Source organism: Aquarana catesbeiana, linkage group LG08 (genome assembly GCF_042186555.1).
Source record: "Aquarana catesbeiana isolate 2022-GZ linkage group LG08, ASM4218655v1, whole genome shotgun sequence".
In the NCBI taxonomy this organism is placed as follows: Eukaryota; Metazoa; Chordata; class Amphibia; order Anura; family Ranidae; genus Aquarana; species Aquarana catesbeiana.
The window spans coordinates 71,037,742-71,055,910 of record NC_133331.1 but is presented as its reverse complement, the minus strand read 5'-3'; the positions used below and the strand labels follow the sequence as shown (position 1 = coordinate 71,055,910).

General features: G+C 43.2%; 1 protein-coding gene across 1 annotated transcript; it reads right to left on the bottom strand.

Moving 5' to 3' along the window:
* Window positions 1-5,758: 5,758 nt before the first annotated feature.
* Window positions 5,759-15,809, bottom strand: LOC141105830 (trypsin-like). Its single transcript, XM_073595962.1, has 5 exons — window positions 15,767-15,809; window positions 14,715-14,865; window positions 9,752-10,005; window positions 8,232-8,368; window positions 5,759-5,985 (listed from the first exon to the last, which is right to left on the bottom strand). Exons 1-5 carry the CDS (start codon window positions 15,804-15,806, stop codon window positions 5,836-5,838), a joined length of 732 nt encoding a protein of 243 aa, XP_073452063.1. The 5' UTR covers window positions 15,807-15,809; the 3' UTR covers window positions 5,759-5,835.
* Between the last annotated feature and the right edge of the window lie 2,360 nt (window positions 15,810-18,169).

Below are 18,169 nucleotides of genomic sequence, written 5' to 3'. Positions count from 1 at the left end.
GGCGTTTTACCGCCGACGCTATGGGCGGCTCGGTGTGAAAGGGGTCTAAGAGTTTAAAACTGGTGCACACATAAGGGACTAACAGTAGTGAAGAAGAAAAATGACCCTGCATCGGTGGTGTCACTGGATGAAAACAAAATGACCCTGCATCGGTGGTGTCACTGGATGGAAAAACGACCCTGCATCGGTGGTGTCACTGGATGGAAAAACGACCCTGCATCGGTGGTGTCACTGGATGGAAAAAAATGACCCTGCATCAGTAGTGTCAATGGATGGAAAAAAATGACCCTGCATCTGTGGTGTCACTGGATGGAAAAATGACCCTGCATCGATGATGTCATTTGATGGAAAAAAATGACCCTGAATCGGTGGTGTCACTAGATGGAAAAAAATGACCCTGCATCGGTGGTGTCACTAGATGGAAAAATGATCCTGCATCGGTGGTTAAGTTATAAGACGTGATGGTTATCATGCAGCTTCCAGGGACAATCTCCTGAAATTTAGAACTGGCCCCATGTCACCAAAATCATCCCAATATATACACAGATTTGTAAAAAAATCCCTACTCTCTAATTTATAGTAGTCAGCTTATATAACAATTTTATCAATATGTCTTTGTTAATATGCCTTGAAATCAATTTGGATATATCAATAAAATACAATTTAAGTTCTCAGTAACGTATAGTTTAAAATATGTTTAATATAAAATCAATATATTGAAAATACATATATAATTAAAAATGTGCTCTGAACTGGATAAGAACCAGAACTTTCAACACCATAAGCCTGGTATTCTACCCACTGTACTATCACTTAAGGGTTTCTAATAGTTTCTTTCTATGTTTAATATGAGGTTAATTCTCTGTGAAACTACTGTTTTAATCCAGACAAGTGATTTATGATCGATTCGTTATGACCAGTCTCCTAAATTATGAACTGCCCCCGGGGAAACTGAAGATGACACCCTAATGATCCTATCTGATCACCCTAATAATATATACACAGTTTTTTCTTTGAAATCTCTACTCTCTATTTTATAGTAGCCAGCATATACTACAACTTTGTGTGCTCAATATATCAGTGTATCTTTGTTAATATACCTTGAAATAAATTTTGGATATATTGATAAAATAAAATTTAAGCCCTCACTATCTCATATTTTAAAATATATATATATATATATATATATAAAAAAAATTCCCACACCTGGATTAGAACCCACAACTTCACCAATACAAGTCTACTGCTTTAACCACTAAGCTATCTTTCGTTAGTGGTCAAGTGCTGCTTTTATGATTAATATGAGGTTAATTGTATGTAAAACACCTCTATTAGTCCAGACGAGTAATTGCTATGATCAATCCGTTATGACCATAGACACACATTGTCCTGCTGCCTTCTAGTCATTCACAATTCCCCAATGTAGGGGCAATAGTGCAATGTGTCCTACAAGTTGGGGTGCAGAGCTGTGCTGTGCTGGCCATTGTGTTCTATTGGGATCAGTTTGGATATATTAATAAAATACAATTTAAGCCCAAATACAATTTAAGCCCTCGCAAATCTCTTATTTTAAAATATATTTAGATAAAAAACATAGTCTCACCCAGATTAGAACCCACAACTTCACCACTGTAAGCCTGCTGCTCTAACCACTACACTAACTCTCATTAGTTGTTTGGGCATGCTTTTACGTTTAATATGAGGTTAATTGTGTGTGAAACACCTCTATTATTCCAGACAAGTAATTGCTATGATTAATCCGTTATAACCATAGACACACATTGTCCTGCTGCCTTCTAGCGATTCACAATTCCCCAATGTAGGGGCAATAGTGCAATGTTTTCTACAAGTTGGGGTGCAGAGGGGTGCTGGCCATTGTGTTCTGTTATCTATGGAAGCTGTGTCCCCCCCACTCACACACAATACACGTTTTCAGCATGGCTCTTTATGTTAGAGCAGATCACAGAGAAGAAGGATAAGACAGCAAACAGAGGAACTATTAGTACAGTCATAGAACCAGAGAACCCAGCACTGCCTGCTTCCCTGTACTGTGTGCTGTTAATAAGATAGATTTACATATCCATATACAGAGCAGAAGACATGTATGTCTGCAGAATGATGATCTGTGGGTGTTACTACATTATTGCTCATTGGTCCTAAAATCTTCCTAATAGAGACTACTATATTTATAAACTCAGAATTCTGACTTTAAATCTCAGAATTCTGACTTTTAATCTCAGAATTCTGACTTTAAATCTCAGAATTCTGACTTTTAATCTCAGAATTCTGACTTTAAATCTCAGAATTCTGACTTTAAATCTCAGAATTCTGACTTTGAAACTCAGAATTCTGACTTTGAAACTCAGAATTCTGACTTTTAATCTCAGAATTCTGACTTTAAATCTCAGAATTCTGACTTTTAATCTCAGAATTCTGACTTTAAATCTCAGAATTCTGACTTTGAAACTCAGAATTCTGACTTTGAAACTCAGAATTCTGACTTTGAAACTCAGAATTCTGACTTTGAAACTCAGAATTCTGACTTTAAATCTCAGAATTCTGACTTTAAATCTCAGAATTCTGACTTTTAATCTCAGAATTCTGACTTTTAATCTCAGAATTCGTTAGATTTTTTTTTTTTTTTTTTAAACTCACGATTCTGACTTTGAATCTCAGAATTCTGAGTTTGAAAGTCAGAATTCTGACTTTGAATCTCAGAATTCTGACTTTCAAACTCAGAATTCTGACTTTGAATCTCAGAATTCTGTTTTTTTTTTAAACTTACAATTCTGAATTTCAATCTCAGAATTCTGAGTTTCAAAGTCAGAATTCAGTTTTTTTTTTTTTATGATGGCCCCAGGGCTCTTCCATAAGATCACTATAAAAACAATAGGAGATCTGGATAAAAAAAATATATATAAACAAAAATTCTAAACATTATTATGGAGATCTGACGGAAAAAAAAATTATTCATGAGATCACGAAAAATAATAAAGAAATCAGTTTGTCAGAACTCCGTGTGAATATCAGCAGCAAAACAACTTCATTATTCTAGCATTATAAAGAAGAAGAGAATGCGCTGCATCAAAAGATTTTAAAATATGCAGCGTGACGAATGTGCTATCTCCATTACAAACGCTAGTTTTACCAGAACGAGTGATTCCGTCTCGTATTTGATTCAGAGCACGCGTGGAACTTTGTGCATCGGAATTGTGTACACACGATCGGAATTTACGAGAACGGATTTTGTTGTCGGAAAATTTGAGATCCAGATCTCAAATTTTGTTTGTCGGAAATTGTCAGATGAAGCCTACACACAGTCGGAATTTCCAACAACAAGCTCCCATCGAACATTTGTTGTCGGAAAATCCGATCGTGTGTACGCGGCATAAGAGCTGTAAAAATGTAAAAATGACTTCCTTAAGTGTTGGTTCTTGCCAGTGCTTTAAAAAAGGACTGGATTATTTTCTAAATGTTAATAATATAACTGGATACTAACTTTATAGGTACATTTGATACGGGGAATATCCGATTGCCTCTCAGGGGATCAGGAAGGAATGTTTTTCCCCTGCTGTAGCAAATTGGTTCATGCTTTGCTGGGGTTTTTGCCTTCTTCTGGCTCAACTGTGGGTATAGGATTGTGTATATGGGATTGCATGATTTTTTCCCCCCTTTTATTGGTTGAACTAGATGAACCTGTGTCTTTTTTAAACCTGACTATGTATGTAAATACTTTTACTCATCAGCAGTATATAGCAGTCTTGTGACTTCTATCAGTGTCTGGCTAAAGCTTGCAGGAAGAGATTTCATTCTCCTCTCACTATCCTATGAGGCTGCAGGACCCCTGACCCTCTGATTTTACACAGCGGGAGCTGATCAGCGGATCCTTGGACCCAAAGTCTGCCGGCACCCGCTGATCGCTCGATACAATGACAGAATGACAGTCTGCCTATATAAACAAGGCAGATTGTCATTCTGTCAGTACAGAAGACATGGATCCTGTGTTCCTGTAAAGCAGAAACACCAATCCATTTCTTCCACTAGTAAAAGCACCTCCCCCACTACACTGAACCACCAGCTAGGCACACAGTTAACTCTTTGATCACCCCTGATGTTAACCCTTTCCCAGCCAGTGTCCTTAGTATAGTGACAGTGCATATTTTTAGCACTGATCTCTGTAATAATGTCACTAATCCACAAAAAATGTCAAAAGTGTCAGTTAGGTGTCTGATTTGTCCGTCGCAATATCGCAGTCCTGCTACAAGTCACTGATTGCCGCCATTACTAGTAAAAATAAAAAAATAAATAAAAATATTCCATAGTTTGTAGACGCTATAACTTTTGCACAAACCAGTCAATATTCACTTATTGGGATTTTTTTACCAAAAATATGTAGAAGAATACATATTGGCCTAAATTAATGAAGAAATTAGATTTTTTTTTTTAGTTTTTTATTTGATGTATTTTATAGCATAAATTAAAAAATATAGTTTTTTTTTTTTTTTTTTAAATTGTCATTTGTTCTTGTTTATAGCGCAAAAAATATAAATGTAGAGGTCATCAAATACCACCAAAAGAAAGCTCAATTTGTGGAGAAAAAAAAGGACAAACGTTTTATGTGTAAACAGCATCGCACGATCGTGCAATTGTCAGTTAAAGTAACGCAGTGTTGTATCACAAAAAATGGCCTGGTCATGAAGGGGGGTAAACCTTCCGGAGGTGAAGTGCTTAATAACAATAAATTACAATTTGGCTTGTGTAACAATTGTATACGCTATATTATTATTTTTTTTTATTTGCTTTTTTTCCCCCAATAAAGTGGAGCTACTGCTATCTGCCCTCCACCAAATAGCTGTTCTTCCACCCCCAACATGCATTGCATTTTGTTTTCATGATTTTTATTGAAAATCATTCTGATGTATAGGGGGGTGCTAGGGACAGACTGCATCGCATGTGTTGTTTTTTTTGGAGCCCAAATTCTGTAGCCAAGATGAGCAGCAAATGGAGAACCAATAGTTGTAGTCAGGGCTTTTTTTCTCGGAGAATAGGTGCAGGAACTGCCCCCGTCTGAGTCACCCCTTGTCTCTGCCCCCTACCCACCTCTGACCACTGTCCCTTGATTCCACCCCCTACCCACCTACCAGTACTGCCCTTTTTATAGATTACAGAACCAAGTATCATTTTGTGGTGCTAAATCATTTGTATGGAACTCGGTAATGATAAAAAGAAAAGCAAAATAGATCCCCTGCAGCCAGCAACAAAATAGATCCCCTGCAGCCAGCAACAATAGAATCTCAGCAATAGATCCCCACACAACAATAGACTCCTCCCCAACAATAATAGATTCCCTGCAGCAACAGTGAACCACCCACAACAAAATATCACACCCAGTAACAAAATATCCACCCAAGCCACATTAGACCCCCCCCCCCCCCCAGCAGCAACAACAGATCTCCCAGCAGCCAGCAACATAGGACCCCCCAGCAACAATAGATTCCCCTTCAGCAACAATAGACCCTCACACAAAATCAGATCCCCACCAGTGACAATAGATCCCCCAGCAGACAACATCAATAGACCCTCCAGCACACCCCACACCCCATGCTATTACATACATTCAGTGCTGGAGGTGCCCAGACTGCTCTCCCCCGCGTTCCCTCTGAAAAAAAGCCCTGGCTGCAGTAATATATAAAACAAACAAAACTATTTTATATAAAGAAATATGTTTATTCAGTCATTACAGAATGTGGGTGTAAAGTCTGAGTCTAGCACATCATTTGTTGTATTCTAGAAGCAAAGAATAGAATAATCTGAATAAGTATTTCAGTTGAAAGTTTAGTTGGCAGCCTGAGTGCTGGCGATCCAGGAGTTGTAGTTGCAGACCTTGGTGTAGACACCGGGGTAGTTCCTCAGGGCACAGCCGTATCCCCAGGAGACAATACCCTGGAGCTGTCCGTTACACACCACGGGGCCACCAGAGTCACCCTGAAAAACAGAAAATCATTTTGTAGAATTTCATAATAAAGAAAAGACCGTAAATTATAAGTATTTAGATTCGGTGGCTGTGTTGGTTTTCATTTTTTCAGGCTTCATCTTTTTTTCCACTTGGTAATCCAGGGGATGACACCCTTCCTGTCCCTGGGTGGCTAAACTCATTACCTCCCCTGTATCTGTGGAAGGAGCCATAGTAGCCATCAAGGCTGGATTTCAAGCCTTTGCAATTACAAGTGGGAAGATTAGTAGCTTATGCAAGCAAGATAAGACTGAGTTTGCTTCCAGTTTATTTCACAGGAAGTGACAAGGACGCTGGATGTCTGGCAGAATCAACAGTTAATTCCTATATTTGCTAAAAAACATTCCTAACCTGAAAATGAGAAAAATAATGCAGCCACCATATCTAAGGACTGGTAAGCTAAAAGATATTGGAGTTGATTTACTAAAACTGGAGAGTACAAAATATGCTTCAGCTGTGCATGGTAGCCAATCAGCTTCAGCTGGAAACTGATTGTTTTTTTTCCTGTTTTTTTTATATAGTTGTACTGCGGCAACATGGCTCGGCTGCGCGGATCGCCGTCATGGTATGTCGGCACCATAGACAGCCACTAGGGGGGCGCATGCCCACGGAGCCGATGCGAGTGCCTGGCGGACACGATCAATGCCGGGCTCCCGCGATCACTTGGGGCACACGGAGAACCGGGATCTCTGTGTGTAAACACACAGTTTCCGGTTCTCTGAGGGGAGAATAGACGGATCGTCTGTTCATACAGAGTATGAACAGCGATCTGTCATGTCCCCTGCACAGTCCCCTCCCCCCTTCAGTTAGAACACACACTAGGACACACTTAACCCCCCTAGTGGTTAACACCTTCACTGCCAGTGACATTTTTACAGTATATCAATACAATTTTATAGCACTGATCGCTGTAAAAATGACAATGGTGCCTACTCGCTCTGTTACCGAGCTTAGACACAGACAAACCCCTCCATACCTTTTTGCACGAGACGCTATTCTTGGCAAGGAAAGCGGTAGCCCGTATGTGGATGCAGGCCCTGCCCCCTACAATTTAATGCTGGAAGAAGAAGGTTAATGACACTCTCCTATATAAAAAACTGATTTATCTCCATAGAGGGTGTTCGCTTAAATATGAAAAGGTCTGGAGCAGATGGTTAGCAGGTGGTGAAACGTGCACCTAATAGCCTCACCTCCTATTTCCCCCTTCCCCTTTTTGTATTCTCTTTTTCTTTTATATATGTTGTACATTGACTCCATCTCCATTGATGTGTTTTACTGTAGGCTATACAGACATTTCAATCTATTCATGTATGTACTATTGTCAAGGCTATGTTGGTCTATATTGATTTCTGTTCCATGCATACATTTTTCAATAAAGTTGGTTTTTCCAATTATAAAAAAAAAAAATGACAGTGGTCCCAAAAATGTGTCAAAATTGTCCGACGTGTCCGCAATAATGTCTCAGTCCCGATAAAAATCGCAGATCACCGCCATTACTAGTAAAAAAAAATTAATAAAAAAGCCTTAAAACTATCCCCTATTTTGTAGACGCTATAACTTTTGCGTAAACCAATCAATATACGCTTATAGTGATTTTTTTTTTACCAAAAATATGTAGAAGAATACAAATTGTTGCTCTTTTTTTGTTTATAGCGCAAAAAATAAAAACTGCAGAGGTGATCAAATACCACCAAAAGAAAGCTCTACTTGTGGGAAAAAAAAGAACATCTATTTTGTTTGGGAGCCACGTTGCATGACCGCACAATTCTCAGTTAAATCGACGTAGTGCTGAATTGCAAAAAGTGCTCTGGTCTTTGGGCAGCCAAATGGTCCGGGGCTGAAGTGGTTAAAGAGCTGTACCAGATTTTGTACTCTCCAGTTTTAGTAAATCAACCCCATTGCATATTATTTTTTGGGTTCAGTTATACTTTAAGATGATATTTTTTCCATATTGCCTTAACTTTATTAGTTGCTTTTCCAACTAATATGAAATATTGCTACAGAAGATCTGTTTTACTATGCATTTACTTGGAAAGAAATATCTTTAATCTAGTTTCAAAACTTCTCCTGAACATTTGGACTATAGATTATACATCAAACTTAATTTTTTTTTACATATGAAAAAATAAATAAAAAATTCTCAGTCTATGAAAACTACTAGTAAGATAACACATTTATTATCGTTATATACAAAATTTAAATAAGTTGTGGCAATTACCTGGCAGGAATCCTTGCCTCCCTCCAGGTAGCCAACGCAGATCATGTTGCCGGTAATCTCTCCGGGGTAGGCATTGCTACACTGGGTAGCGGTCAGGATGGGGGCGTTCAAACACTGCAGGAGATTAGGCATGTTGGCTACAATTAAAACAAATGATAGTTAATAAAATATTGACTGAAGACAGAAGGAGAAAGAACAAACATGTTAAAAAAGACAAAAGCTTGCTTTATGCATTGTTAGTCAGAAAAATATTAAATTGTTCTAATTATTTATTATTATATTTACCACTTGCAGCCAGCAGGTGGTGCTTTTGTGGATATTCTGCAGCTCTTTACCAAGGTGACTTGCAACTATGTTGTAAATAACGTATACAGCCTATGTTTTGAATAGTTCTAAATATTAGCAGATGACATTACACATACACAGCTGACCCATCATCCCACCCCTCTTCCAGTTATTGAGATCTGTGTTTATTTTCAGTTAAAAAGAAGCAGTCAAAAATTTTGGAATAGAAGGGTGTGGGTGGGGGAATAAGACCTTCTTCAGGTTTTATTGCTGCCTGTGTTCTCACTGTGTTCTTTATTTGTCCTGATGACCATTGTCACCAGGACTGAAATTGATGAGAAATCCAACATTTTGAGTGGTTGACAGAAGGGGAAAAAGGGAAGTCTTCCAATGGGGACACTTATTCTGAGCTTCAAAGACATTTCAGAATATATTTCATAGTTTTTTCTATTTTATATATGTTATGTTTTTCCTTAGTAAAGTCTAAGGAAATAGATGGTTAAAATCATTTAAACCATCTATGAGTAGGCAGATTGTACCAAAGTCGATCCACTTGAGTAAAACTAGCATGTTCGATTGTTAGCATGCAATTATTGCCAGTGTCTATAGCCAATAGCAATAATCACTGTGTTCTCTTGGCAGGGACAGCCCCCCCCGCCATAAGAACACAATAGTTCCAAGAGAGAGATTCCCCCATCAACCCACTCCCAGATCATGAAGGATCCAGCGCTAGTTTTCCTTTCTAGGGAATTAATTAATCCAGAGTAATATCTATATTACCCCGTGACAGCCTCCTGTCCTATTCCCTCTGGTGCCAAAATGGGATTGGGCACTCCTTCCAGCAGCCTCCCTAATGACATAGCTACTGGTCATTAGGTTGGCCCTGCACTGTACGTAATGACCTCAGTAAGAGGGGCAGTGACAAGGCTGGTCAGAGAACTGGCAAGAAGAGAGGTTTTGGACAACTGGTCACCACACCCATAACCTCATGGAAGAAGATTTCAGGACACTGGATTAAGTTAAACATTATTTTGTGTTATTCCAACCCCTTGACAAAACAAGCAATCGCTGAAGAGATGAAGACATGCCTAATTCTTAACTGCCCAGAGTTAGGATTTATGGCATTTGTTCCAAACTAATCATTTTGCCTACATTTTCTAATCTTTGCAAAGTTTACCTGAGAAGCTTAGCCTCATTTCTCAGTAATATATGATGTTAAGGTGATGTTGACTTACTTCCACTGCTAAGGGTATTGCCCCATCCGGAGATCACACAGCTTGTGCCGGCAGCAGCACAACCACTGGGCAGAGGTACGGTCTTGACGTAGGAGTTGAGGGTGGCAGGAGAGGCCAGCTTGACCAACATGATGTCGTTGTCCAGGGTTCTGGAGTTGTATGCGGCATTTCTGATGACCTTGGCAGAGTTGATGAACTGCTCAGTGCCCTCAGAGACAGCGATGTTGTGCTCTCCGAGTCTGACCTGCATGCTCCTGTATAGAGACAAATTCAATGAAATCAGTATACATTTGCATCTTTAACAAAGGAATTCTGGATAGAAGCCAGTTCATTTATTCCAAACTGAGCATCAGTGTAGGTTTGCGTAGTATGGAACGTGTACCACTCATGATTGGGACACTCACCTTCAGTTCTAGGAGTGAAATACAGTCATTTTGGGTACTGAGAACATTGAATTTTGTTTGGCATAGAGCAGGAAAGGAATAGAGCTTCTGTCAGAATCCTGTCTTTCTATTGGGGAGATTTATCCTCACTTCTGGTGAAGACAGGAAGTGGTATAAAATTGCTTCCAATGGACACAATACCATACATTCTTATAGATTGGGGAAGCCTTTCTGTTAATGTAACCCATATCAAATGAACAAGAAGTAAGGTGAAAGACTTTCAAAGGGGGTCACAGCAATAAATAACACTTGTTAGCATTTTTAACTCGTCCCCTATCTAGTCAACCTATTACAAAACACCTGGAGAAAGGGTTTAATAATAAAAGTAATCATTATAGCTGAAACTTTGGTATGGTAATTTTTACATAGTTTGGTGTATCCTAATTATTGTTAGGAGCACTATATGTTTTGCAATGATGGTTATCTATGTACAGTATATTTGATTTGGATATTACACAGGAGCTATAGGTTGGCAAGGGATTGAGAGCACCAAACAATTTGTGTTTAATTTGACTGCACTTTATGAATAGGTTCTTCCAGGGCTTTTTTTCCTCAGAAAATTGGTGCAGGAACTCAACCACGACCCCCAAAACCAACCTTCCCCCCACACACACACCCTCCAAACCGCATCAAATAGTGTGTGTGGTCAAATTTCACTAACAGTGCAAGGGTCTTAAAGGGGCATTAAATACCCAGAGTGCATTAATTACAGAGTGCAGAGTTCCAGGGGTGCACTACACACAGTGCAAAGTTTAGAGGTGCACTACACAGAGTGCAGAGTTCCAGGATGTGCTACGTGCAAAGTTTGCAATTGTGCTATGTACAGTACACAGTGCATAGTTCAGGAGTGTATTGCGTACAGTGTGCAGAGTTCAAGGGTGTACTACACAGGGCCGTCTTTAACGCAGGGCAAAAGGGGAAGCTGCCCTGGGCCCTGTCATTGCTGTGGGGCCCAAAGCAGCTGGCACTTAAGCCCTGCGCTGCCCGCAGTTTTTCCCGAGTAGCGGGGGGGAGCCGATCCCCCCTGCTCTCCCAAGAAGCGGCGGCCACATTAATTATACAGGGACAGCTGCGGGCTTCATGTGTTTGAGCCCGCTCGTCCCGCTTCTCCCTCTGTCAGGAGCTGCGGACCGGAGTCAATTACAGAATGAGAGCGGCGCTTCGTGTTCCTCCCACCCCCATCTGGCAGACCTGTGTAGCACACAGCCGAGTGAAGTTTTCTGGCTGTGTGCTGGGTCTGATAGGCTGGGACTGTGTTGCACCGCTGTGTGATCAGGTAAGAAAGAACAAGGTGGAGAGAAGGGGAAGAGGATTCATTTGTGCAGACTGCAGAGAATTGCTGGTACAGAGGTGGACATGGGGGGGGGTACAGAGATGGACATGGGGGAAACAGAGGTGGACATGGGGGGTACAGAAATGGACATGGGGGTACAGAGATGGACATGGGGGGTACAGAGGTGGACATGGGGGGTACAGAGGTGGACATGGGGGGTACAGATGTGGAAGGGGTACAGAGGTGGACATGGGGGGTACAGAGATGGACATGGGGGGTACAGAGGTGGACATGGGGGGTACAGAGGTGGACATGGGGGGTACAGATGTGGAAGGGGTACAGAGATGGACATGGGGGGTACAGAGGTGGACATTGGGGGTACAGAGATGGACATGGGGGGTACAGAGATGGACATGGGGGGTACAGAGATGGAAGGGGTACAGAGATGAACATGGGGGGGTACAGAGATGGACATGGGGGGTACAGAGATGGACATGGGGGGTACAGGGGTGGTGGGGGGGGTACAGAGGTGAACACAGAGGTGGACGGGGGTACAAAGGTGGATGGAAGGATATAGAGGTGAACATGGATGGGGGAGATACAGAGGTGGATAGGGGATACAGAAGTGAGCTGTAGATGGGGGGGTACAGAGGTGGACATGGGGGGTGCAGAGGTGGACATGGGGGGTACAGAGATGGACATGGGGGGTACAGAGATGGACATGGGGGGTACAGAGGTGGAGGGGGGGTACAGAGGTGGAAATTAGGGGGTGCAGAGGTGAACACAGGTGGACGGGGGTACAAAGGTGGACATGGGGGGGTATAGAGGTGGACATGGGGGAAACAGAGGTGGACATGGGGGGTACAGAAATGGACATGGGGGGTACAGAGGTGGACATGTGGGGTACAGAGGTGGACATGTGGGGTACAGAGGTGGACATGTGGGGTACAGAGGTGGAAGGGGTACAGAGGTGGACATGGGGGGTACAGAGATGGACATGGGGGGTACAGAGGTGGACATGGGGGGTACAGAGGTGAACAGAGGTGGTGGGGGGTACAGAGGTGAACACAGAGGTGGACGGGGGTACAAAGGTGGATGGAAGGATATAGAAGTGAACGTGGATAGGGGAGATACAGAGGTGGATAGGGGATACAGAAGTGAGCTGTAGATGGGGGGTACAGAGGTGTACACAGTGGTGGAGGGGGGGTACAAAGGTGGAGGGGGGGTACAGAGGTGGAAATTAGGGGGTGCAGAGGTGAACACAGGTGGACGGGGGTACAAAGGTGGACATGGGGGGTATAGAGGTGGACATGGGGGAAACAGAGGTGGACATGGTGGGTACAGAAATGGACATGGGGGGTACAGAGATGGACATGGGGGGTACAAATGTGGACATGGGGATGTACAGAGGGGGACATGGGGGGCTACAGAGGTGGACGGAAGGATATAGAGATGAACGTGGATGGGGGGATACAGAGGTGGATGGGGGATACAGAAGTGAGCTGTGGATGGGGGGATGCAGAGGTGAACATGGATGGGGGGTAATACAGAGGTGGATAGGGGGTACAAAGGTGGACATGGGGGGGGGGTACAGAGGTGGACAGATAGATATAGAAGTGAACGTGGATGGGGGTACAGAGCTGAACACAGAGGTGGATGTGGGGTACAAAGGTGGACGGAAAGATATAGAGGTGGACATGGGGGGGGGTACAGAGGTGGATGGGGGATACAGAAGTGAGCTGTGGATGGGGGGTGGGCAGAGGTAGACAGGGGATACAGAAGTGAGCTGTGGATAGAGGGGTACAGAGGTGAGCTGTGGATAGAGGGGTACAGAGGTGAGCTGTGTATGGAGGGGGGACAGAGGTAGACGGGGGATACTGAAGTGAGCTGTGGATAGAGGGGTACAGAGGTGAGCTGTGGATAGAGGGGTACAGAGGTGAGCTGTGTATGGAGGGGGGACAGAGGTAGACGGGGGATACTGAAGTGAGCTGTGGATAGAGGGGTACAGAGGTGAGCTGTGTATGGGGGGGGACAGAGATAGACAGGGAATACAGAAGTGAGCTGTGGATGAGGGAGCAAAGTGATGTGCATAGGTGACCAATAGATAGTTACTTTGCCGGAGGGAGGAGGATATGCAAGTACTTCCCCTTGTGCTGATTTTTTTCTGTGCCATGTATGATACAAACACCTCAAAGTACACACACCCAATCCCTGTGTGTCATCCTGGACTCCTATCTCCCCCCTTCCCCCATTATCTTGAACTCTCCCATCCCCCCCTCCCAATCATCCTGGACTCCAATATCTCCCCCCCCACCCATCATCCTGGACTTCTCTATCTCTTCCCCCCATCATTATTATACAGGATTTATATAGCGCCAACAGTTTGTGCAGCGCTTTACAACATGAGGCCAGACAGTACAGTTACAATACAATGCAATACATAAGTTTACGTGTGTGTTTTGTTTTTTCGAATGCTGGGGTGGAGAGACAATTTGCATGGGGGGGGGGGCAAGAATTTTTTTTGCCCAGGGCCCAATCAATAGTAAAGACGGCCCTGGTACTACACACAGTGCAAACTTCATGGGTGCACTACACACAGAGTGCAGAGTTCAGCCTTCTTCTGCATCTGCTTACCTCTGCATCCCCCATCCACATCTCACTTTCACCCCTCTTCAGCTTTGACCTCTGTATGCAACCCCCCTTCCACTTCCCCCATCTTCTCCCTCCCTCCTTAAAAGCTGAACCATTTTCCACATGTCTTACTTGTGTTGCTGTATTAAACTGAAGCACCCTGTTGGCTCTAGTACCTCCCCACACACTATAGGTGGCTCCTCTCTCACTTGTAGGGAGATGATCCAGTGGGGGAGTTGGGATCTGCTCTGCACCTGCATCTTCCTTGTACATTCAGGAGATCAGATCTGTGGGAGCCATTGAGAGACGAGCTGTCCCTTGCAAACACAGAGGCAGGACTTCAATGTATACAAGTAATAGTGGTGAGCAGGGAACAGAGGGCCTGAGCCAGAGGTGGTGGAACTGAGTTCCACCAAGTTCCAGCTGAAAAAAAGCCCTGGGTTCTTCTCTAATATTGGCACTAGGGATCTTCTACCGACCCACCCACTGAGCAACCAACCATCCATTTATTTAACATACCACTTTGCCTGGTAAAAGCTGTACATAATAGATACTACTTTTTGAAATGCCTCATAACTATTCCAATATGAAGTGCTGTCATAAAAAGTGCACTTACGCCTTGTAGCAGTGAGCAGCAGAGACCACCCACAGGGAGTTGACGAGGGATCCACCACAGAAGTGATATCCAGAGTTCAGAGATACCTGCCAGGGCTGAGAGTAGGCTGCACAGGTATATCCTCCAACGATCTTGTCATCATCCAAGGCAGCTGTAAAACACAACATGTGCTGATTACATATAGAGAGCATAGGTGTGCGCAGCCTAATGCATTAGGGTGTGCACCCTTAAGCTCAAACACACATGCATGTGTATGTATCTACATATATATGACCCCCGGCACATTGATCTCCCTGCTGGCACAGTGAAAGAGAAAAGGATAAACACTTCTTTTATGGCAGAGCCAGTAAGAGGGAGATCTTTCCCATGTTCCTGTTGCTACACAGAACGATAACACTAATGCGCATGGGGGGATTAAGGTGTGCCTGGGCACACCCGGCACACCCTGTGCGCCAGGCACACCCTGTGCGCACGCCTATGATAGAGAGCCTACGCAAAGGGATATACATTGGAACCTCAAAGGGTTTATCGATGTTTCGCAATGTGAGCTCTTTTTAAAAAAAAGTTCTGACTCGCTTTGCAAGCGTTGTCGCACAAGACAAGCAGGATTCAAACCTCTGGAGTGTTCACTACTGCATTTGGCCAGAGGTGTGAAGGATTTTGCCGCCAAGTACGAAGTTATGTTTTGCAAACGGGTCAAATACTTATCTCACTCATTAAAATGTCAATTGATTTGTAACTGTTTTGTAATGCGTTTTTCTGTATATTTTTGTTGTTATTCTGTCTCTCACTGTTATAATAAATCTACCATTAAAATTATAGACTGATCATTTTTTTGTCGGTGGGCAAACATACAAAATCAGCAGGGGATCAAATACTTTTTTCCTTCACTGTATATATATATATATATATATATACGTATATGTATATATATATATATATGTATATATATGTATATATATATATATATATATATACTTGGCGGCAAAATCCTTCACTGTATATATATATATTTATATATATATATATATATATATAAAATGTATACTCACCAGCTGCCCCAAGGAGCACACAGATCAGAAGGAATTTCATGGTGTCGATTTTACCAGTGAACAATTTGTTGCTAATAATGTAGGTATTTATATGTTTTACCAGGATCCCCCCCCATTCCCCCCCACCTGTACACTGGCCAGCTGTGTCAATAAGAAATGTTCAGGTTAATGTATACACAGTTTTATCTGCATGTTTTTTTTTCACATTAGCAGCAACCTCCACCATAAGGTTAGTAATTTTTTTTAATCTTGATAATTTAGTATTTTTTCCACACTATTCCATTTCACTTTTTTAAAGGCCAGCAGATCAAATTGTTTTAATATGACAACATCTTATTATCGATAAAGATGGTTATCACTTTTACAGAATAAAGTATTCTATAAGTGATGTTTGACCCATTCTAGGTCTACTGCTCTAAAGCTATTCTATTACCTGGGGAGCACAAAGCCACCTAAAAAAAAACACTCAGCCTGGGTTCACACTGATACAAATTTACAGGTTTGATGCGTTTAACACAGATTCGCAGGTCATGTAAAAAGCATAGTATTCCATGGCTTTGGTTCACATTTATGCATTGCGAATTCGATGCAAGAAAAAAAAAGGGTCCTGTGTGTGTTGACTGCGGGTGCGATGCAGATTCCTATGGTGCAGTGCGAATTTTATCTTCATAGGCTTCAACTGAAATTGCATTAAATGCACAGTATACAGTTCACATCTCTGTGAATTGTTCACCGTCTGCCTCCTGAAATTTGCGGTAAATTTGCGGTAAATTCAACACGGAAACATTTCCGTGGAGCCTTGCGGCTTCACTGCCCGTTTCCAACCGCACATGCGCAAGTCGTACGGCGCTTTGTGAATGGCCCTGTTGTTTTCTGGGACACACACATGTCCCAGAAAAAAACGGAGCAGCTCGCCGAAGAGGAGGAATTGAAGGAACAGCGCAGCGGAATAGGAAGAGGCAGATAAGGAAGTCTGCCTAGCAGCCGGCAATTTTTTTAATATATTTTTTGGAGAACGTTAATGTAATTTTTTAATTATAGGGTGGACCTCTGCTTTAACACGATAAAATATAAAAAAAAACTGCCTTAGTGGGCAAGTGGTTAAATCCCAGGACTTAATAGACAGAGATAGAAACCACTTCGCTTTAGTAGTTTGCTTTGGTTTCAGCTTTAGCCCCGGTTCTCACCAGTGTGGCTTTGAAGTCGTGCTACTTCAGCGAGCTTTCAAAGCCGACTATCAGTGTGGCTTGCTGACATCTGTGCGACGGATAACAGATGTCAATGTAAGTCGCACTGAAATTGCACGGAAATATTGCAGGAAGGCGCTGCGACTTGAACTGTTCCATTGGCGCAAATGGGGTGCGACTTGTCATGTGACTTTGAGCTGTCAAGTCGCATGACAAGTCGCATTGGTGTGAACCAGGGCTTAATATATACATGCTACCAAAGAATGGCTCCAAACAAATCCAGAAAGCCTGCCAAACTCAGATCACAGTTATTTACTTTTCAAAATGTAAATAGATCCACTTAGCTTAACTTTGTGACTAGTCTTAAATCTTTGTATTAAACCTTATCTCAGGGGTCGGCAAAGCCGCGGGACGTGGGCCGTACCTGGTCTGCCACCGCTAGATGGCCGGTGTCTTGCCGAATAAGTTCCTTCGGCGGATAGGTTCCCCCCCTGTACTGCGCAGGCGCAGCGCCTGCGCAGTACGTACTACTGTCGGCCGCCGGAGATAGCCGAAGCTCAAACGCTTCAATCAGCTGTACACGGCGCCTGCGCTCTGGGTCCAGGTTCCTTCCCCACCATCCAAGTGGACCTAGAGGGGGAAACTAAAAGTGCCGAGCGCAGCGAGGCCGTGCCCGAAGCGTGGCGAGCGAAGCGAGCCCGCGAGGGGCCCTCTTACAGGCGCCGTGTACAGCTGATTTTCAGCTGTTCCGCTTCGGCTATTTCCGCCGGCTTCTACTGCGCATGCGCAGTAGAGGGGGGAACTAATCCGCCGAGCGGAACTTTCTCGGCAGAACACCGGCTTGTCAGTGCCCGTGATTAATTCACGGGCACACGGCCCGCGGACATCTTCATTGGACAGCGGCGAGCGGTGGTATCACAGGGCTGGATGGGGGCGGGAACCGCTAGAGTTAACTTTTTACATTACACAGCAGGTGATTGGTTGTCGGGCGATCCTAGCAACCAAGCAACAGCCTGTTAATGTGAAAAGTTAACCAGAAGTTCCCACCCCCATCCAGCCCTGTGATATCGATCTCTGCTCTGCTCGCTGTACACCTGTGTAAGGTAGGAGAGTTTTACCTACACCGTGTGTGTGTGGGGGGAGGTGGAGGGAGGCAGAGGACACTATGGGGGGGGAGGGCAGAAGACACTATGGTGGGGACAGAGGACACTATGGT